At 41.2% G+C, this 23,283-nt stretch overlaps 2 protein-coding genes across 4 annotated transcripts in view; one reads left to right on the top strand and one right to left on the bottom strand.

Moving 5' to 3' along the window:
- Positions 1-15,164, top strand: part of ZBTB8A (zinc finger and BTB domain containing 8A) — a 39,604-nt gene extending 24,440 nt beyond the window's left edge. For 2 of the 3 annotated variants that reach the window (XM_066269774.1, XM_066269775.1), the window contains exons 4-5: positions 3,288-3,457; positions 9,336-13,916. In XM_066269774.1, the coding sequence (XP_066125871.1) occupies positions 3,288-3,457; positions 9,336-9,665 (500 nt within the window). In that variant the 3' untranslated portion in view covers positions 9,666-13,916. Of the gene's footprint in view, positions 1-3,287; positions 3,458-9,335; positions 13,917-14,610 lie in introns of those variants that run through there. The other variant, XM_066269776.1, reaches the window with a different exon arrangement.
- A 7,036-nt stretch (positions 15,165-22,200) lies between these two features.
- ZBTB8OS (zinc finger and BTB domain containing 8 opposite strand) overlaps positions 22,201-23,283 on the bottom strand; it is a 32,043-nt gene continuing 30,960 nt past the window's right edge. The window contains exon 7 of the mRNA XM_066269778.1: positions 22,201-22,727. Coding sequence (XP_066125875.1) covers positions 22,725-22,727 — 3 coding nt within the window. The 3' untranslated portion in view covers positions 22,201-22,724. The remainder of the gene's footprint in view (positions 22,728-23,283) is intronic.

The following is a 23,283-nucleotide window of genomic DNA, read 5'->3' as shown; positions in this document are numbered from 1 at the left end:
CCGGGTGGATCCCAGTCGGGCGCATGCGGGAGTCTGTCTGACTGTCTCTCCCTGTTTCCAGCTTCAGAAAAATACAAAAAAATAAATAAATAAAATCAGTAAATAAAAATATTTTAAAGAAAAACTTTACAACCCATAGCATTGATACTGTAATTCATGTGCAGCAACTTGAGACACCTCATTGTTATGATAGTAGTAAAATGCAGACTGATTATGTAGGTGGATAGTTTCTTTCTTTTTTTTTTTTTAATTTTTATTTATTGATTTCAGCGAGAGAGGAAGGGAGAGAGAGAGAGACAGGAACATCAAGCTGCCCCTGCATATGCCCTGATCAGGGATTGAACCAGCAACCTCTGCGCTTCTGGATGAAGCTCCCAACTAACCGGGCCATCTGACCAGGGCTGTAGGTGGATAGTTTCAGAGTATTCCTCCCCCCATCCTTTAAGACTGGAGACTTAAAGAACAGAAATAAGAAATGCGCATCATTCAGTTTCCCCCTGCCCCAGTTAATCATTTATCAAATTTGCTTAATAGTTTACATGTGAATTTAATGGAAGATCAGGATAAAATGAAACTCTGAGAGTATAAGATTTAGATTATATACTTAAAGTTTTTAATTTTAGGAAAATTTCAAAAGTAAAGAGGATAGTATCATTAACTTCCACGTGCCCACTACCCAGTTCCGACAACTTTCAATTCATGGCTAATCTTGTTTGTGTCTCTACTCCTATCCCTTCCTTATATCACTTTTAAGCAACTCTTAGACATTTGTTTTAATCTGTAAATATTTCAGAATGTGTTCTTAAAATATAGAATTAAAAAACCTCACTCCAGGCCCTGGCCGGTTGGCTCAGCGGTAGAGCGTCAGCCTAGCGTGCGGAGGACCCGGGTTCGATTCCCGGCCAGAGCACACAGGAGAAGCGCCCATTTGCTTCTCCACCCCTCCGCCGCGCTTTCCTCTCTGTCTCTCTCTTCCCCTCCCGCAGCGAAGGCTCCATTGGAGCAAAGATGGCCCGGGCGCTGGGGATGGCTCTGTGGCCTCTGCCCCAGGCGCTAGAGTGGCTCTGGTCGCAACATGGCGACGCCCAGGATGGGCAGAGCATCGCCCCCTGGTGGGCAGAGCGTAGCCCCTGGTGGGCGTGCCGGGTGGATCCCGGTCGGGCGCATGCGGGAGTCTGTCTGACTGTCTCTCCCTGTTTCCAGCTTCAGAAAAATGAAAAAAAAAAACAAAAAAAAAAAAACCTCACTCCAATACCATTACTGTACCTAAAAAAAATAACAAGTCCTTAATATCACTACTAGCAGTCAGCATTCACACTTCCCTTATTGTATAAATCACAAAAAAATAATTCAGGGGCCTGGCTGGGTGGCTCCATGGATAGAGTGTCATTCCTGCACGTGGAGCTCGTGGATTCTATCCCTGGTCAAGGGACACGTGAGAAGCAACCAATGAGTGCACAGCTAAATGGAACAACTAAGTGAAATAGTGAGTTAATGTTTCTCTCTCTTTCTCTTTCTCCCTCCCTCCCTTCACACCCCCCTTCCTCTTTCTCTCAAATCAGTGGGAAAATTTAAAAAAATAATTCAGTTGCATAGAACATAATATTTAAATAATATAGAGCTAACTGAAAATACTGCTGAGCTATAACCATTGACCAAGGCATACAAATAACAGCAAAAACAGGAAATATTTATTGCATTTTAAAATAGCAATAAGTTCCTGACCTGTGGTGGCGCAGTGGATAAAGTGTTGACCTGGAAATGCTGAGGTTGCCAGTTCAAAACCCTGGGCTTGCCTGGTCAAGGCACATATGGGAGTTGATGCTTCCAGCTCCTCCCCCCTTCTTTCTGTCTCTCCTCTCTGAAAATAAATAAATAAAATAAAAAATAAATAAATAAAATAAAATAGCAATAAGTCATCCATTATTTGAGCTCTGCCCTTCTATAAGTTTTGGTTATTTAAGTCTCACTTCAGTAATGAATAATTGAATTAACAGCTATTAAGTTGATGAGGTTTACCGCCAGTCACAACTAATGTGTTGAATACATGAGTTTTTAAATAAAAAATTAAAGCCTGACCTGTGGTGGCGCAGTGGACAAAGCGTTGACCTAGAATGCTGAGGTTGCCTGTTCGAAACGCTGGGCTTGCTCAGTCAAGGCACGTGCAGGAAGCAACTATTAGTTGATGTTTCTCGCTCCTCTCCACTCCCCTTTCTCCTCTCAAATCAATAAAAATCTTTAAAAACTTTAAAGATCCTGTATGTCAACTATACTTTAATAAAAAAGAGCTTTACATTCCAGAATTTTTAAAAAAAAAGATCCTTGATATTTTTTTCATCTTTAAAAGTGAAGGCAATGACCTGTGGTGGCGCAGTGGGTACAAGTGTCGACCTGGAATGCTGAGGTCGCTGGTTCAAAACCCTGGGCTTGCCTGGTCAAGGCACATATGGGAGTTGATGCTTCCTGTTCCTCCCCCATTCTCTCTCTCTCTCTCTCTCTCTCTCTCTGTCTCCTCTAAAATGAATGAATAAATAAATAATAATTTAAAAAAAATAGAAGCCTTTTAAAAAAAAGTGAAGGCAAGAGGACTAAAAACATGTCAATAAAACAAATTACTTAAACACTTTAACATTAAATATTTTTACTTTTGGATTGTATCTATAGTTTTAAAATCCAGTATTTATTGACACTATGACATTTAATAAAAAGGTAAGAGTGACAGTCTAAATTTACCCAAACGGTAAATATGTCAAATACTGAAGTTAAGTTCTGTACTTAGGGTTACATTGACAATCACATCTTTTTTTTTTTTTCTTTTTTTTTACAGAGATGGAGAGTGAGTCAGAGAGAGGGATAGACAGGGACATACAGACAGGAACGGAGAGAGATGAGAAGCATCAATTATTCTTCATTGCGCATTGCAACACCTTAGTTGTTCATTGATTGCTTTCTCATATGTGCCTTGACCGCGGACCTTCAGCAGACTGAGTAACCCCTTGCTGGAGCCAGCGACCTTGGGTTCAGGCTTGTGGGCTTTTCCTCAAACCAGATGAGCCCCGCACTGAAGCTGGCGACCGCGGGGTCTTGAACCTGGGTCCTCTGCATCCCAGTCCGACGCTCTATCCACTGTGCCACCGCCTGGTCAGGCGACAATCACATCTTAATAAAAATTTCTTCTCTATTTTATCTTTTCAAGATCTGACTTACCAACTTCTTCTGGATTCTTTTTGTTATTAGAATTGTTATTATGAACTTTCCGGTGACTTAATCAAACTGTCTCCTGACAGATGATCTGCCCAGGATCAGATTCAAGTGCCCGTACTGCACGCACGTGGTGAAGCGGAAAGCAGACCTGAAGCGCCACCTCCGTTGTCATACGGGGGAGCGGCCCTACCCGTGCCAAGCTTGTGGGAAAAGATTCAGCAGGCTAGACCATCTAAGTAGCCATTTTCGAACAGTATGTATTTGACTTTTATCCTTTTACTTCTTTTTAAATTTTTTTTTTTTTTTTTTTTCTTTTCCATTTTTCTGAAGCTGGAAACAGGGAGAGACAGTCAGACAGACTCCCGCATGCGCCCGACCGGGATCCACCCGGCACGCCCACCAGGGGGCGATGCTCTGCCCATCCTGGGTGTCGCCATGTTGCGACCAGAGCCACTCTAGCGCCTGAGGCAGAGGCCACAGAGCCATCCCCAGCGCCCGGGCCATCTTTGCTCCAATGGAGCCTTGGCTGCGGGAGGGGAAGAGAGAGACAGAGAGGAAAGCGCGGCGGAGGGATGGAGAAGCAAATGGGCGCTTCTCCTGTGTGCCCTGGCCGGGAATCGAACCTGGGTCCTCCGCACGCTAGGCCGACGCTCTACCGCTGAGCCAACCGGCCAGGGCCTATCCTTTTACTTCTTAAGAAATACATGCATTGGCCCTGGCTGGTTTGCTCAGTGGTAGAGCGTCGGCTTGGTGTGCAGGAGTCCGGGGTTCGATTCCCAGCCAGGGCACACAGGAGAGGCGCCCATCTGCTTCTCCACCCCTCCCCCTCTCCTTCCTCTCTGTCTCTTTCTTCCCCTCCCGCAGCCGAAGCTCTATTGGAGCAAAGACGGCCCGGGCACTGGGGATGACTCCATGGCCTCTGCCTCAGGCGCTTGAGTGGCTCTGGTCGCAACAGAGTGACGCCCCAGATGGGCAGAGCAGCGCCCCCTGGTGGGCGTGCCGGGTGGATCCGGGTCGTGAGCATGCGGAAGTCTGACTGCCTCCCAGTTTCCTGCTTCCCAGTTTCCAGCTTCGAAAAATACAAAAAAAAAAAAAAAGATTTATTCTGCCAAACTTAGTGAAAATTTGACATAAAGTACTTGATAAGTAATTATTATTATATGCTTTAACTTGCTGTAACTCTGCTTTATAAATTTTATAAAGTAAAGTTACTTTCTTACTTTATAAATTACCATTACTGTGGAACTGGTGGGCGGTTAGAAAATTTTACTACTAACAGAGATTCAGAAGTGGGCGGTAGGTATAAAAAGGTTGACTACCCCTGTGCTAGACCCTTTCTAAGTGCTAGGTATACAACAGTGAGCAAAACAGACAAGATATCTGCCTTCATTAATCTCTTGAAGCTAGATCAGTGATTTTCAGTTTTTTTCATCTCATGGCACACGTAAACTAATTACGAACATTCTGCGGCACACCAAAAAATATACTATATTATTTTGCCAATCTGACAAAAAAATAGGTGTAATTTTGATTCATTCATACTGGATGGCTGTTGTGTTGACTGTTGTCATTTTTTTATTTGACAATCTAAGGCAGCGGTTCTCAACTTGTGGGTTGCAACCCTGGCGGGGGTCAAACTACCAAAACACAGGGGTCGCCTAAAACCATCAGAAAATACATATTTAATATACAATACATTTTTAAATAAAATATGTATTTCCGATGGCTTTAGGCGACCCCTGTGTTTTGGTCATTAGACCCCCGCTGGGGTCGCGACCCACAGGTTGAGAACCGCTGATCTAAGGGAAAGACTAAATAGTCAGGTATTGAATATTTTTAAAAATCTTGCAGGACACTGGTTGAAAATCACTGAGCTAGACTATTAAAAATTAAAACAACCTTTTATTATTATGAAAGCAATGAATGTTTATTATAAAAAGTAAGAAAGTAGCCCCGGCCAGATAGCTTGGTTGGTTAGAATGTCATCCTGGTGCACGAGGTTGCAGGTCTGACCCCTAGTCAGGAACATACACATTCAGGAACAGATCAATGTTTCTGTCTCCATTGCTCTCTAAAATCAATTTTTTAAAATTTCATCATATAAAAAAGTAAATAATTAAAAAGTAAGAAAATAGAAGTAATCCTGGCTGGATAGCTCAGTTGGTTAGCTATTGTCCCAAAGCACAGATGTTGCTGGTTTGATCCCCAGTCAGGGCACAAATGGGAACAGATTGATGTTCCTGTCTCTCTCTCCCTCTCTCTCTCGTCCTCTCTAAATTCAATAATATGAACATTAAAAAAATAGAAATAAATCCCTGCCTCTCTCTGAAAGAAAAAAGTAAAAATAAAATAAAAATACCATATGTTTACTATATAGATATTACCATTCTTAATACTTTATCGTGCATTTTTGTTTTTTTTTTACATTAAAACTAGATAGTGCACATACTATTTTTTTTCTGCACACACTGTTTTGTAACTTACTTTTTTGTGTGTATTTTTCTGAAGTGAGAAGCAGGGAGGCAGAGAGACAGACTCCTTCCTGCATGCGCGCAACCAGGATCCACCCGGCATGCCCACCAGGGGGTGTTGCTCTGCCCATCTGGGGCATTGCTCCATTGCAACCGGAGCCCTTCTAGTGCCTGAGGCAAAGGCCATGGAGTCGTCCTCAGCGCCCTGGCAAACTTTGCTCCAGTGGAGAGAGAGAGAGAGAGAAAGGAGAGGGAAACGGTAGAGAAGCGGATGGGCGCTTCTCCTGTGTGCCCTGGCTGGGAATCAAACCTAGGACTTCCAGATGTTGGGCTGACACTCTACCACTGAGCCAACTGGTCAGGGCTTAACTTGCTTCCTTTAGTGTACAGTTTCTACCTTTATATCTCAGTAAAACTTTGTCTTACACCCAGTTCAATTTCAGATTTACTCCTAGTCCCCCAAATCCCTTTTATATATAGCTGGTTTGTCCAAATTAGAATCTAATACAGAACCATATGTTTCATCTCATTGTTAGGTCCCTTGAATATGTTAAGCTTTTATATTTTCCCCTTCCCCCTTCTTTTTCATAACACTTGACTTACAAAAGATATTGAGCCAATTGTTTTTCAAAATATCCTACCTCTGGATCTCTCTGCTTGCCACATGGTGTCATTTAGCTTGTTCCTCTCTCCCCCCTGTATTTTCTGTAAAATAAGTTTTATCTAAAGCCTTAATGGATTCAAGTTAAATACTTTTGACTACCATACATCAGGAATGAAATTGTAGGCCTGACCTGTGGTGGCGCAGTGGATAAAGCGTCAACCTGGAAACGCTGAGGTTGCCAGTTCAAAACCCTGGGTTTGCCTGGTCAAGGCACATATGGGAGTTGATGCTTCCTGCTCCTCCCCCCTTCTCTCTCTCTCTCTCTCTCTCTCTCCCTCTCTCCCCTGTCTATAATGAATAAATAAAATCTAAAACAAAACAAACAAACAAAAAAAGAATGAAATTGTATATTTCATATTGTGTCACATTAGGAGACACATATATCTGGAGAACCCGTCATGCATGTTGGTAAGATTGATCACTGGATTAGGGTAATGACAGTACGATCCCAGCATTGTACAGTTAAAGGTGCTGCCTTATGATTAGAAAGGAATTTGTGTGAGGCTATTTTGGTACATGTGACTCTCCATTTCTCCATCAAACATTAATTTAATGATATTAACAAGAGATAATCCCTGTCCAATTATTAATTTTACTTGAAATCATGGAATAATTTACTAATTTTATCCTTCCTTTTACATTACCAGCTGGAATTCTATAAAGTGAAACTTTCCCTCCTTACTTAAGGCTGTTTGGGTACTTTGAAATAGGGTTTCTACAGAAGCAGGATAAATTTTAATTCTTTTTCTTTAACAAATTTCAAAGTAAAGAGTTGATTTAATAGTAATCTTAAATGATTGATGAGTTTTTCTCTGTTTTTTTTTTTTAATTTTATTTATTTATTTTTTACAGAGACAGAGAGAGAGTCAGAGAGAGGGATAGACAGGGACAGACAGACAGGAACAGAGAGAGATGAGAAGCCTCAATCATTAGTTTTTCATTGCGCATTGCAACACCTTAGTTGTTCACTGATTGCTCTCTCATACATGCCTTGACTGCGGGCCTTCAGCAGACCGAGTAACCCCTTGCTGGAGCCAGTGACCTTGGGTTCAAGCTGGTGGGCTTTTCCTCAAACCAGATGAACCCGTGCTCAAGCTGGCGACCTTGGGGTCTCGAACCTGGGCCCTCTGCATCCCAGTCTGACGCTCTATCCACTGTGCCACTGCGTGGTCAGGCTTTTTTTTTTTTTTTTTTTGTATTTTTCTGAAGTGAGAAGTGGGAGGCAGAGACACAGACTCCCCATGTGCCTAACCAGGATCCACCCAGCATGCCCATTAGGTAGTGATGCTCTGCCCATCAGGGGCATTGCTCTTTTGCAACCAGAGCCATTCTATTCTAGCACCTGAGGTGGAGGCCGTGGAGCCATCTTCAGTGCCTGGGCCAACTTTGCTCCCATGGTGCCTCGGCTGCGGGAGGGGAAAAGAGAGACAGAGAGGAAGGAGAGGGGGAGGGGTGGAGAAGCAGATGGGCGCTTCTCCTGTGTGCCCTGGCCGGGAATCAAACCCAGGACATCCACACACAGGGCCGACACTCTACTGCTGAGCCAACCAGCCAGGGCTCTTCCACACTATTATTAATTCAGCATTATACAATTAATTGTAGTGATTTGTAGATTAGACCCTATAATATACTGGCCTGACAGTTTTGGGTGGCTTGACAGCTATTGAACAAGGTTGTTTATTACTAATGATAATATACTGCTCACAAAAATTAGGGGATATTTCAAAATGAACATGAAGCTATAAAATGGCCCCTAATTTTTGTGAGTAGTATATATAATTATTTATCAATTGCAATTTCTTTCCCAAAGCATTGCATACATATTAACCCACTTGGTCCTCACAACCTGAGGTGTATGCCATTAGTAATAAGGAAGCAAGCAGAGACAATAATAGGCTGATATGTAGCAGTACCGTCAGTGGTTGTTTATAAACACTGTCCATTCTGATTAGTCCAGCTTCTATTTTTTTTTTTTTACAAGGACAGAGATAGGGATAGACAGGGACAGACACACAGGAACAGAGAGAGATGATAAGCATCAATCATCAGTTTTTTGTTTGACACCTTAGTTGTTCACTGATTGCTTTCTCAAATGTGCCTTGACTGCAGGCCTTCAGTAGACCGAGTAACCTCTTGCTTGAGCCAGCAACTTCGGGTCCAAGCTGGTGAGCTTTTGCTCAAACCAGATGAACCCGCGCTCAAGCTGGCGACCTCAGAGTCTCGAACCTGGGTCCTCTGCACCCCAGTCCGACGCTCTATCCACTGTGCCACTGCCTGGTCAGGCCAGCTTCTATTTTGTTTGGGTGGTACTTATACCTTACCTGTTGTTAAATATTTTGACTATCACCCTGGAAGCAGGTTTATAATGCTTTAAGTTACTTGCTTCAAGATACAGATTAAGAAACGACAAGTTTAGTAAATGACAAAACCAGGACTAGAACCCAATCCTTCCAATTCCTAGATCAGTCTTTTTCTACTGGACTGATTTTTCACCAATAATAGTGGCAAGTAGTCCTCTATCCAAAAATGTATTTTAATAAAATTAAAGTATTTTTTCTTTTTCTAGCAAAATAACAAAATATTAATACTCATTTGAAATGAAAGGCTTTTTTCTCCCTGAATTAAGCTATGTAAAGTCACTAGAATAGTACAAGGCATAAATTAAGTCCTTGCAATTATTATTATTCTGAAAAGGTGTCCTTTGTTACCTCAGATATCAAAATACTGTTGGATTAAGGGATATGTGAGATTGTTGAGTATGTAATATTAATCATAAAAACATTACAGCCATTATTTAGAGAAAATTGGTGTGCAATATTTCTGTGACATCAATTTATCAACAAAACCTGTATCTTTTTCTAATAACTAGATGTTAATTTAATATTAATGCTTGGCTTTGAACATCTTAAGTTTATGATCTGGTACCTACAATATCAAATTGTCCTGCTTTTTAAAAATCCTTTTTTTTTTAAATCGCTATTTAAATCTCTACACAGATCCACCAGGCATGCAAACTAATCTGCAGAAAATGCAAACGCCATGTGACTGATCTCACAGGTCAAGTGGTACAGGAAGGAACCAGGCGCTACAGACTCTGTAACGAGTGCCTTGCGGAAGTTGGCATAGACAGCCTCCCCATTGATTTGGAAGCTGAACAGCATCTTATGTCCCCATCAGATGGAGATAAGGATTCCAGATGGCATTTGAGTGAAGATGAGAATAGATCATATGTGGAGATTGTAGAGGATGGGTCTGCTGACCTGGTCATACAACAGGTCGATGATAGTGAAGAAGAAGAAAAGGAAATAAAGCCCAGCATTAGGTAGCTGTAATGTGAACCAACAGAGCTGGCATGTCTGCAATTGACAATGACTTCTTGTATCTATCTCTCTTTTTTTCATGGTCAAGGACTGGTTAACAAATTGTCAGACTGACTTAAAAGTAATGACCTAATATAACTTGCATGCTTTCTATAAACAGGCCATTGTATTCATTCTGAACTTTGTTGCCCTAAAATATATTGCTGCACCGGAAAGAAAGATCTAGCTTGAGTTGGCATGATAGATGAATAATTGAGCCTCTTATTACAGAGATACACCTTTTTTTCTTTTAATATTAGAATATTTACTTAGCAAACTATTTTCAAAGAAAGTATTTTAAATAAATTTACCACCACCAAGCTTTATGTAAGATAATTTCAAGGTGTTTCAAAAACACATAAACTATCAATATTGAATTTTCACAGGGAATCAGGTAAGAACACATTTACGAGTGAGGCACCCAAACTGACTGAACTAATAAATAAGTAATTCTATTAACTTAAGGTCCACACCCACTTATTATTATTCCGATATCTTGAATGTTTTAGGACTATGGCAAAAGACAGGTCTAAAATGTTTTTTTTGTGTGTGTGTGTGTGTGTTTTTTTAAAATGTTCTAACTCATTCATATTTGAACTTTTTGTCATTAAGTTAAAAATTACTCTTATGTAGTCGGTAGTGTTAAGAAAAGTAAAAACAATACATAAAGAAGAGGCTAACCAGAAGTTGTATACAGATACGATTCTCTCTCTTTTTTTAAAGATTTTATTTATTGACTTTAGAGAAAGAGAAGAGAGAGGCATGGAGCGAGAAGCATCAACTCATAGTTGCTCCTCATATGTGCCTTGACCAGGCAAGCCCGGGTTTTGGACTGGCAACCTCAGCATTCCAGGTTGATGCTCTATCCACTGTGCCACCACAGGTCAGGCCAGATAGCATTTTCTGAAAAGAGGAAACTAATACTGCCTAAAAGTCAAGGTAGTTGGTGAAGGTCTGTCAATATAGTTCTCTTCCTCTCTAAAGGGAAAAAAAAACCCCAAAAACCCTAAACAACAAAACTAGAGATTCTTAACAATTCTTAAGAGCAATTCCTAACATTTATGTATTTACTTGCTATATTATTTATAAAGTACTTTCTTACAGTTTCTCCTCTAATCAAGACAAATATATTATTGTCCCTGATTTACAAATGAGGAAATTAAAGCCAGGAAGTTTGAATGGTGGGACTGGTGATTGGACAGGTTATAAAAAGAAGCCTAACAGAATTAGAAAGTATAAAAAATTTAATCAACATATATCTTGAACTAGAGTTATTCAAATAGTGCTAAGTAATGTCCCCACAGTATCTATTGACATGTTTTTATGTCATTATTTATATGTAAAACTATTTGAACAAGTTATTCTCTTAAAGGCTTTAAGCATTTTTGTTTATCTTTTATATGTAATTTTTCAGAATAAACTTTTCTCCTAGGATTACAAAGTTAAGTTTAAACTCCTAAACATTCCAAAATTACAATTAATTTGACGTATTATTTTAGTTCTGAAAATAAAGTTTATATGTCAAGTAAAAAACTGACCTCCATAAAGTTCTCTACACGTTATCAAAATAAAACTTGATATAATTGAATTTTGATAGAAGCTCCATGTATTATACTGTATTTTTAGATACAGCCTGACATACCTCAAGATAATACTTTTTATATTATTATTTTCTTATTCTTTAATTAATGATTGTCCTTGATACCAATTTGTGGGTTAAAATATTTAGTTTCTAAAAGAAAATTTTTTATAAGTAGATGGATAACCACTTTGTTTTATGGTACTTAATTCTGAGACTTTTTCAAGATTCTTTTGATGGTAGATTTCCAGTTGCTTTAAGACTGGATGGTATGCGTTGAGTTTCATTGTTTTCCCAACATGACTGTTCCTGAATCAGAAGTTTTAACAATTGCGTTGTATCCCAGTGAGGGAGGGAACAATTGTCACTCTCTAGTCTCACGGATTATAGTAATATCTTCCAAAATTATAATTTAAATAATTGGAGCCAATTGGCAAAATTACTTATTTGAGTTTTTTTCATAGAAATGAAGTAGTGTTTGCATGTGTATACTGTAATGCACTTTATGATCTAAATGTTCTTTTATGCTGTTATCTTCTGCATGCAAACTTACATACAGCAGCATGAATGTCAGCAAAGTCCACTGAACACAGTACCGCCGACACTTGTAATGCTTTGTCATAATTGTTTATAACAGGGGTCCCCAAACTTTTTACACAGGGAGCCAGTTCACTGTCCCTCAGACAGTTGGAGGTACAGACTATAAAAAAAAACTATGAACAAATCCGTATGCACACTGCACATATCTTATTTTAAAGTAAAAAAACGGGAACAAATACAATATTTAAAATAAAGAACAAGTAAATTTAAATCAACAAACTGACCAGTATTTCAATGGGAACTATGGGCCTGCTTTTGGCTAATGAGATGGTCAATGTGCTCCTCTCACTGACCACCAATGAAAGAGGTGCCCCTTCTGGAAGTGCGGCGAGGGGCTGGATAAATGGCCTCAGGGGGCCGCATGCAGCCCCGTGGGCATAGTTTGGGGACTCCTGGTTTATAACAAGCATCAAGTAGTCTCCACAGAACAGCTATCAAGTTCTCCAAACTAGACAGCACATCTGCTCTATCATCATAGTATCATAAAAGAACATTCATGACACGTTTGCAAGTTGTAAATAATACTCCACTTATCATATCATGTCTCTAAGCCTTTAGAGACCAATTCTTTTCTAGAGTAAAACTGTCTATTATTGGTTTCTGAGAAAACTGAAGTCTTTGGCTTTTAACTGTGGGAAAATGTTACATAGGAATATAAACTGTTAAGATAAGCTTTATTTATGCTCATGGGAATTGGTTAGACCAGTTTGCTTTTGCAGGAATGCTGTTTATCGGCTTCTGAACATCCTTCTGACTCTGCGGTCCTTAAGAGTGTCTTTTTGACACGAGGAAGTTTTGCAAAAATAAAGGACCATGCAGTTGTGCCTAGTGTCTGGAGGAACAAAATAGACTAGATCAGTGGTTTAAAAGATAAATATACACACATCCTTCCCCCCCCCCTTTCTTTTGCTGAATTGTTTCATAGAGAAGCCCAACATTTAAGGAAGAAATTCTAAAATCAGAGCTCCCTGGTTAAAGCCCCCTATGAGCCTTTCCCCGGGCACCCAGCAGAGCTCAAGAGTACAGCATTGAAAACCTTGGAACTAGATAACTTTTTGATTTCTCTTTGAGCATCAGTCTCACTTTATTACTCCTATTACTCACTGCATTTATAAGCTGGTAACCATAGGTTCTCTTAGAGCAGCAAATCCTCCTTATTATACAGTGGTCCTTATGTAGTCATCGTATCTTAAGACTTGAACACATTTTTCAATGTTGTATTTTTGTGACTAAGTTACTGCTTAATGGATTTAAAAAGTTTCTTTTTTCAATTATTTCTGAGCTCAGAATTCAGTTCATTAAAGTTATTTTGCCAAATCATCCTAAGATATATTGAAATTTCCACTCATATTGTTTATTAATTTTGAGTCCTAAAACTAATACTGTAGAAAATCACTACAATATGACATAAGAAGATGTGTTTAACTGGGAAGGATGATAATAATAAATATTGGACGACCAAACTTTAGATTATAAATGGAAAGTTCTGTGTATTTTATATTAGAGTGAATCAGTATTACTATTTATCATGTATGTAGCATTTTATATTTACAAAGTACATAATAATTTTTGTTATTCTTTACATATCTGTGAAATAGGACATTTATCCCACATGAAAGGTAAAAAAAATTGAGGCACAGAACAATAAAGCAATCTACCTAAGACAACCCAGTGAAATACAGGCAAAAATAGGAATTAGCATGATCCAATTTTTAAAATCCTAGAATATCAGCTTAATTCACTGAGGTATGTTGTGTATTATTCTATTTTATAAGATGACTTTATACAAAGCGACAGTCAATTGTCTTAAAGCTGACGTCATTGTATGTTGATAAATCCTATACAGAAATAAATATTATGTAAAATATGTGACTTTAGTTACAAGTTTCTTTTTTTTGTGACGGAGACAGTGAGACAGGAAGGGAGAGTGATGAGAAGCATCAATCTTTCGTTGCAGCACTTTAGTTGTTCATTGATTGCTTTCTTATTTGTGCCTTGATGGAGAAGGGGAGGCTACAGCAGAGCGAGTGTCCCCTTGCTCAAGCCAGCGACCTTGGGCTCAAGCCAGTGACTTCGGGCTTCAAGCCAGGAACCCTGCGCTCAAGCTGGTGACCTCGGGGTTTCAAACCTGGGTCCTCTGCGTCTCAGTCCGATGCTCTATCCACTGTGCCACCACCTGGTCAGGCAGTTATAAGAGTTTTAATGATAGACTAGGTTATCACGGAAATGGCACTGTTGAGCCAGCTTCTTTATATTTTATGGAGTGTATTTATTTTGATACAGGAGTCTTAACTATTCATATTAATGGAACTGCAAATATACCAAGAAAATGGAATCCACAGTCTATAAACTTCATTTTCTAACGTGTCAGCCTTTTCCCTATAGAACTTGTATTAATGCCAACAAAAGGTAAAATATGTTAATAAGCAATAAACCACACACAAGAAGACAAGGGACTCTTACCTTTTAAAGGCAAAATATTTTTAAATCTACTTACTTAAATAGCATGATAAACACTTATCCCCACCCCTTTTTGTTTTTTCACATCAACACAAGCCATTGAATACTTCATCACCTTTAGAAAGGAAACCAGTGCCCTGGCCAGTGGTAGAGCATTGACCTGGTATGTGGAAGTCCCGGGTTCAATTCCCAGTCAGGGCACACAGGAGAAATGACCATCTGCTTTGCTTCTCCTCCCCCTTCTCTATCATTCACTCTCTTCATTTCCGGCAGCCATGGCTTGACTGATTCAAGCACCTTGTCCAGGGCGGTGAGGATGACTCCGTGGAGCCTCCGCCTCAGGCACTAAAAACAGCTCAGTTGAGAGCATGGCCCCAGATGGCCAGAGCATCGGCTCAGGTGAGTGTTGCCAGGTGGATGCCAGTCAGAGCACATGTAGGAATCTGTTTTACTATCTTCCCTCTTCTGGCTTAAAAAAATGAAAAAAATATGAAAGGAAACCAGTGACCAAGGTACTGCCAGTCACTTCTCTACCTCTGGGATTGATCACTTCATTTGAAAACATTATGGACTTGGCGCGCTGCCTCTGGATAGAGCCTTGGCCCGGCATATGTACGTCCCAGGTTTGATTCCAGGTCAAGGCACACAGGAGGAGCAACAATCTGTTTCTCTCCCCCTTTTCTCTTCTTTCCCCTCCTGCAGCGAATGGCTTGATTGGTTCAAGCATCAGCCCCAGGTGCTGAGGATAGTCAGTTGATTCTAGCATAGGCCCTAGAAGGGGGTTGCAAAGCAGATCCCATCTGGGCACATGCAGGAGTTGGTCTCAGTATCTCCCCTCCTTTCACTTAAAAACAAACAAACAAAAAAACACATTATTACATTGAATACACCTTGTAAAGCACCTCTAAGAATTTATTATACTTTGCTTTGTTCTTTTAGATTTCAAGATATAGAAATCCATTATATACAGTGTGTCCGTAAAGTCATGGTGCACTTTTGACCGGTCACAGGAGAGCAACAAAAGATGATAGAAATGTAAAATCACCAATTAAAAGGAAAACCCTCCCAGTTTCTGTAGGATGATGTGGCAGCATGTGCGCATGTGCAGATGATGACGTAACACCGTATATACAGTGGAGCAGCCCACGGCCATGCCAGTCAAAATGTGGACGGTACAGAGGAAAGTTCAGCGTGTTCTGTGGCTTGCTAAATTCGAATCCGTGACCCAAGTGCAACGTGAATGTTGGCGCTTTTATAACAAAGCACCACCACATAGGAATAACATTACTCGGTGGGATAAGCAGTTGAAGGAAACTGCCAGTTTGGTGGAGAAACCCCGTTCTGGTAGGCCATCAGTCAGTGACGAGTCTGTAGAGGTTATACGGGATAGCTACCTAAGGAGCCCTAAAAAAATCTGTGCATGAGCCCACATTGAACTGCACTGAATAGGTATGAAACTTATTTCGTGCAGATTTCACATTTCTATCGTTTTTTGTTGTTTTCCTGTGACTGGTCAAAAGTGCACCATGACTTTACAGACACACTGTAGTTTCTTGATTTTCTCATTGGGAAGATCTTTTAAATCATAGTTGATATTATTTACAACTACATAATTCCTTTATTAAAAAGTAACATTTTGCCCTGGCCGGTTGGCTCAGTGGTAGAGCGTCAGCCTGGCGTGCAGAAGTCCCGGGTTCGATTCCCAGCCAAGGCACACAGGAGAGGCGCCTATCTGCTTCTCCACCCCTTCCCCTCTCCTTCTTCTCTGTCTCTCTCTTCCCCTCCCGCAGCCAAGGCTCCATTGGAGCAAAGATGGCCCGGGTGCTGGGGATGGCTCCTTGGCCTCTGCCCCAGGCGCTAGAGTGGCTCTGGTCGCAAGAGAGCGACACCCCGGAGGGGCAGAGTGTCGCCCCCTGATGGGCAGAGCGTCACCCCCTGGTGGGCGTGCCGGGTGGATCCCGGTCCGGCGCATGCAGCAGTCTGTCTGACTCTCTCTCCCCAATTCCAGCTTCAGAAAATACAAAAAAAAAAAAAAAAAAAAAAAAGTAACATTTTAATTCAGCCAATAAGGGGTAAAAAAAGGAACTTTTCTGTGTAGACCATAGTTCTCAACTTTAGCTACACATTAGAAACACTTTAGAGTTTTAAAAAAATAGAATTGCTTAGGCAAATTACAATCTCCTGCAGATGAGGCCTGGGCATAAGTATTAAAAAATAAAATCTTCCCAGCATTTTTTACATGCAAAATAGATCCATGGTTTCCCTCAATTTTCCCCATATAGAATCTATAGATGGTCAGTCAGGCTATTTGACCTTCTAGTCCACTAATTCTCAATCCTGTCATTAAGGGAAAAAATTAAAATTACATCTGTCTAGTTCAAGAAAATATAAATTTTACAAAGTTACAAGTATGGTGCATATTCTCTTAACTAAGGGTTTTGTTAAGGGCAATTATTAGGAACACTAAACTATTAGGTAGTCTAAAAATAGCCTGTTACTATTTTGGAATGCATTTGCATTTTTTTTTTTTTTTTTTTTTTGTATTTTTCTGAAGCTGGAAATGGGGAGAGACAGTCAGACAGACTCCCGCATGCGCCTGACCGGGATCCACCCGGCACGCCCACCAGGGGCGACCCTCTGCCCACCAGGGGGCTACCCCTCCGAGGTGTCGCTCTGTTGGGACCAGAGCCACTCTAGCGCCTGGGGCAGAGGCCAAGGAGCCATCCCCAGCGCCCGGGGCCATCTTTGCTCCAATGGAGCCTTGGCTGCGGGAGGGGAAGAGAGAGACAGAGAGGAAGGGGGGGGGGTGGAGAAGCAAATGGGCGCTTCTCCTATGTGCCCTGGCTGGGAATCGAACCCGGGTCCCCCTCACACCAGGCCGACGCTCTACCGCTGAGCCAACTGGCCAGGGCCCACTTGCATTTTTTTATTATGGGTATTACATTCTGGGAATTTACATAGTACTTCAGACTAAGAACTGTATTAGGAATATGTGACTGAAATAAGATATCCTGAAATTTTGCAAGGTCTAACGTTTTTTCTTTTAAAAAAAGGAACCAGAACACTCTCCAAGAATTATGATAATTGCTACACACTAGAATTCCATGAATGAATTGAATAATTTTTTATTCAAGGTAAACATCGCACTCTCTAGAGAAATATTTTTAGTATTTAGTGCCAAGATGCATTATTTAAAGGAAACTTAAGACAAATTTGGGAACAAATTCTTAGCTTTACTTCTTCAGGTATTGACATAAAATATTTTTTTGAAAATAACTTGAAATGTCTTTTGAGTACCATCCTCATCCTCATCCCCATGTTTAAGGTTATGTTTGCAATTCAAATACAACTATATCATTCAGTAATGTTGTATATACAGACACTCCCTTGCTTAGTGTCCCACCAAAAAAATAAAATCATTAATGAAGTGGCACATTCTTGCATAAGTCAAAAAGGTTAAGTGATGAAATTAAATAAGAATCCTGTGGTGGCGCAGTGGATAAAGCCTCGACCTGGAAATGCTGAGGTCGCCGCTTCGAAACCTTGGGCTTGCCTGGTCAAGGCACATATGGGAGTTGATGCTTCCAGCTCCTCCCCCCTGTCTCTCTCTCCTCTCTCTTGTCTTTCTCTCCCCCTCTCTCTCCTCTCTAAAATGAATAAATAAAATAAAAAAAATACTGTGCCTTCTGTTTCATGAGTTGATTTAAAGCTTTTTTTCCTCCTAGAGGAATAAATCCACAAGGACCACAGCAGTGGAAAACGGTGCCAATAAGCATTGAACCCAGGCGCTCCAAATTTGGGAGGGTGTATTTAAAAGTGAAAGCCCAGCCCCCGCAGGGGTCGTCAACCTTTTTATAAAAACCGCCCACTTTTGCAGTGCTGGTCAACCTGGTCCCTACCGTGCAACCAAACAGCGCCGCGATTGGCCCATCATGAAAGCTGGAACGCCCACTAGTGGGCGGTAGGGACCAGGTCTACCAGCACTGCAAAAGTGGGCGGTTTTTATAAAAAGTTTGACGACCCCTGGATCCTTCCGAAGGGCAGGGGTTGCCCGTTGTATCTCGGGTCAAGGCACAGACAGGAGCGGATAGATGTTCCTATCTCCTCTCTCACCCTTCCTCTCACTAAAATCAATAAACTAAAATTTAAAAATAATAATAAAGTGAAAGCCCGGGTTTCCCTGACCTCCTAATCCGTGGTGACATTTACTCAAGCGCAGACGGTGACTGGACTACATCCGCTGCTAGACCCTTGGAGAGGCCCCCGACCTACCGGACACCCCTAACGATAGAGTCTGGGTGGCGGGGAGTGGAGGGTTGAATAGAAATGTCCTGTAGAGCTTATTGGACGCCCAATGAGGAGCCTACATTTTCCAGGGATCTACTAGACCCCAGGACTCAAGTAGGTACTCTCACCGTCTCCATTTAAAACAGGAGGAAACTGAGGCCTGAGACATGATCTCAGAGGCACTCACAACTCTGAGAATCGCGGGGATTCGAGCCCACGCAGTGGGATGCCTTACTGACCCCTAAATCCGTCGCCCTACTAACGGAAGAACTAGTCTATTTTATCCCGACTCTCGATTACGATATTGTTGTCTGCGACAAACCACTTCAATGCGTTGGACCTCTCCAAAATCCTGCGCCCCCGCGACCCTCCTCAACGCACGCCGCAGGGACCGCACCTGGCCTCGCGGCTTGGACAGTGGGCTCCAACGGCCAATCGGAACCTTAGGCGTTCCAGGAATCTGTAGCCAAGCCAATAGGAACCGGGAAAAGGCACGGGGCGGAGCCTGGACCGGCTGCTGAGAGAGAATGACTCCCACTCCAGGCTCACACTGTTGCATAGAATCCGACTCACTTTTCAAGTTTACCTAAAGTGCCTGCCTTTTTTTGCTTCCTTTTCGAGGGACTCATAACTCTTTAAGAGAAACACTATGAGCAGCAGGTTTTAGCCTGACAGCCACGTGAGGTTGGTACTATTATGGCGGATAAAAAAACCCGGAGTCTTAGGAGGGATGAAAAGACTTGGCCAAGATCAGAGAAAGTTTCAGGAAGGAAACGAAGCGGAGGCTCTGGCTTCTAACTCTACGGTAGATGAGGCATTTCTTCTGACTTGGGGAACTCCTAACGCACGCAAGGCAAAGTAATGAATTGACGTCCTGGAGGAACTTTACATTCCAGGTGGAATCACTTAATTACAGCCAATAATGATGTGAGGTAGAAGGTACCAGGCACCAGAAGTATTTCCATTTATTTCTTCAACAAATATCTTAGTATCTACCATTTACACTCTTTTCCAACTACCCAGTTTCTTAGAATGAATTCAGACAATTTGGACATGGAAAGTACCTGTTCATCTTGTTTTTGCATAACCATAACCTCTACTGATATATTTTTAAGAACTACTTTGAGTTAATGCCTAGAAGAATGGAAAGAACATCTAATTAGTATACACAATTAAAGGAAGAGAGTTGATCACTAGCTAAGGAAAACTACCAAATATGTAGTTGAGTGCAGGGAATGAAAGTGTAAGAGTTCAAGATAACTCCAGTATGGGTTTGTGGGAGTGTTGAAGACTACAAGCTGACAAGGTCCTTGCGGTTTAGATTTTTGGGGGACAGAGGTGTGGAAGACTGGCAGTAAGCTGACAGTCTGCCCAATCCCCCCACCTCACTTGCTTGATTAGGTTGCTAAAAGCTGTTCTTCTCCACAGCTCCATGTTAGCCATGATGCTGGATTGTTTCTACTGGTCTTATGTCCCTAGGAGAGACTGGAGGCAGTTTTCTATTTATCCTTTGTTTTGTGAAGTTAAGATGATAGGCAGGGTGAAGGGTTTTCTGCACTTGGGAGAATTCTGGGGTTGCCTTGGAAATGGGACTTTGTTTTCAAGATCTCTTTGATTTGCTAATGACTTTACTCTGCCCTATAAATAAAGAGATTTGGGGGTGGAGACGCTCTCTTGCAAGCTAAAGGCCTTGCAGAGGCCTCCCAATCCCATCCTTTTTCTCTTTTGAGTTCATTTCTTCATTCTGCACCAGTCTCACTCAGGACCTGGGCAATTACTAGCCGCACTGGTTTGCGGCATGGAATGATAGGGTGCTATTGATAAAATAAGGAACCTGGAATTTGGATATGAAAAAATGACATTAAAGATCTCTCCCTAAGGCCTGACCTGTGGTGGCACAGTGGATAAAGCGTTGACCTGGAATGCTGAGGTCGCCGGTTCAAAACCCTGGGATTACCTGGTCAAGGCACATATGGGAGTTGATGCTTCCTGCTCCTCCCCTCTTCTCTCTCTCTCTCTCCTCTCTAAAATGAATAAAGTCTTTTTTTTAAAAAAGAGTAACTTCTCCTTAGTTCTCAGAGCTTCTCCTGTGTCTGCAATTTCTTTAAAAAAAAAAAAAAAGATCTCTCCCTAAGAAATTTTCACCGAGCATTAGAATCAGGAAGATCTGGATTAAGTGTCACTGAAAACAGACCACTAAGAGATGAAAGGTTCAAAGAAGGTACATAAAATAACCAGAAGCCAGAGCCTTTGCTTTTTAAGGTATTTGCTACTTAAAAGGAGAATACTTAGGCCTGACCTGTGGTGGTGCAGTGGATAGGGCATCGACTTGGAACACTGAGGTCGCCGGTTCAAAACCTTGGGCTTGCCTGGTCAAGGCACATATGGGAGTTGATGCTTCCTGCTCCTCCCCCCTTCTCTCTCTTCTCTAAAAAATGAATAATTTTTTTTTTAAAAAGGAGCTTACATTAAACTATGCGACCAGGCAGTGTGCAGTGGATAGTGCGTTGGCCTGGGATGCTGTGGATCCAGGTTTGAAACCCTGAGGCCATGGTTTGAGTGTAGGCTCATCTAGCTTGAGCGAGGGATCATAGACATGACTCCATGGTCGCTGGCTTGAGCCCAAAGGTCCCTGGCCAGCCCAAGGTCGCTGGCTTGAGCAAGGGGTCAACTAGCTCAGCTGGAGCCCCCAGTCAAGGAACATATGAGAAAGCAATCAATGAATAACTGAAGAGCTGTGACTATGAGTTGATGCTTCTCATCTCTCTCCCTTCCAGTCTGTCCCTGTCTCTCTCTTGCTAAAAAGAAAAAAGAGGTAGAAACTATGCAGCAATATATATGTAAATTTAACATGCTAATTTCACCAGGACAGAGAGGACCCAGTATAGCAGGGATCAAGCAAATGGGTTAAGTTCGAATAGCTTCCACGAGGTGAGTTTCCAGTTATATTGAAATAGGACAAGATCTGCTGATGATAATCTGGGAAACAGAACAGAAAGTAGACTAGTGACTTCCCAGAGTCTGTAGGGATGGGAGAGATGACTGATTAATAATGGCTTTCTCTTTTTATGAAGAAAAATGTTCTAAAATGGATAGAGGTGATGGTCGCATAACTATGAATATATTAAAAGCCACCGAATTGTAATTTAAATGGGATAATTGTATGGTATGTGAATTATATCTGAATAAAATTGTTATAGTAACAAATGCCCTGGCTGGTTAGCTAAGAAGGTTACAGAACCATCCAGAAACCTCAAGGTGGCCAGATCAATCCCCAATCAGGGAACATACCGGAAGTGACCAATGCACACACAAGTGAAATAAATGAATGCCTCTCTCTCCCTTAGTCTCTCTACAATCTGTAGTGGAATAACCCATTGCATGGCCTTGGATGGGAACACAGCCAACAAGAAAAGAATGTTTTGCCAAGAGAATTGTTCTGTGACTTGAAAGCGGGTCACTGAAACAGGTCTATGTGACTGAAGGCAGTTGCTGGGCTTTTTCTCAGTAAAACATTCTCATAAGATTTCTGTTCCTTTCAAGGTTATCCCTTGAGATAAAGAGAGGAATGTTATGGGAACCATAGAAGCAATAGCAGTTAATGCCTTTTGATATTATATTGTTATTAAGCTATCATGCAGATATATTCCATGTATCTTTAAGTAAAAGTTATGTTTGATGCTATGCCAATTTCTCAGTAAACAAGCTCTTTGAAATCTTGTGAATAAAAATAGGACACAGCGCGAACTTGGCGCCATTTGCCTGAGCAAGCGGTGGTCCTTTGCTAGTCCACGATGATTTCGTCTGCTGATTTCTCTCTCTGCGCCCCCGACTCATAACAACAACAACAATCAATTTTAAAAAGAGAGAGAGAATCTGGGCAGAAATCAAAGGTAGAAACTGATGAGTTATGTGGTGTGAGCTTCTCTGGTATTGAGAGATCAGGAGAGGCAATGGGGACAATGATACAGGCAGCAACAGCCCTGGCCAGATAGCTTGGTTACTTGGAGCATTGTCTTGAAGCACAAAGGTTACTGATTTGATCCCCGGTCAGGGCACATGCAGGAACACCTCAATGTTCCTGTCTCTTCTTTCCTCTCTCACTGAAATAAAAAAAAAAAAATTAAAAAAAGGTAGAAACAAAGTTGCCCCATAAGTTGTTCATCTTTATTCCCAATGTGATACAGCCCTTGAATGTTTTAATACTGTGATTTACAAAGGAGTCAGTTAGGGACAATAAATGGAAGGGAAACCTATAGGGCAATTGGTTTGTCATAAGGAGATGGACACATTTTTGAAAATAAGATGCTCGACTTGGATATGTTAAAAAGAATACTTGATTAACAAAGGAAAGACTTGGAGTAGAGAAGCAGGAGAGGGAGCAGAGACTAGTGGCTTTGTTTGCCCTTTTTAACAGAGACTCTAGCAGAATGGCACTGGCTACCAGGGTTTTCTCTAGGATGACAACACCCCTAACCTAGGACTGTGAAGGATTTTAAATTAAGGAGAAAAGAGAACTGTTAATGTTGTAGTAATACTTTCTAAGGTTATAGTAGTTAAATATATAGAACTATAAAAATTATGGAAGATACATAAAAGTAATTAAAATAATATTAAAAATAATTATTAAAATGAAATAAAGTTATGCCATTTGGATAG

This window comes from Saccopteryx bilineata, chromosome 3, assembly GCF_036850765.1.
Source record: "Saccopteryx bilineata isolate mSacBil1 chromosome 3, mSacBil1_pri_phased_curated, whole genome shotgun sequence".
NCBI classification, from domain to species: domain Eukaryota; kingdom Metazoa; phylum Chordata; class Mammalia; order Chiroptera; family Emballonuridae; genus Saccopteryx; species Saccopteryx bilineata.
This window is presented reverse-complemented; position numbering and strand designations above follow the sequence as displayed.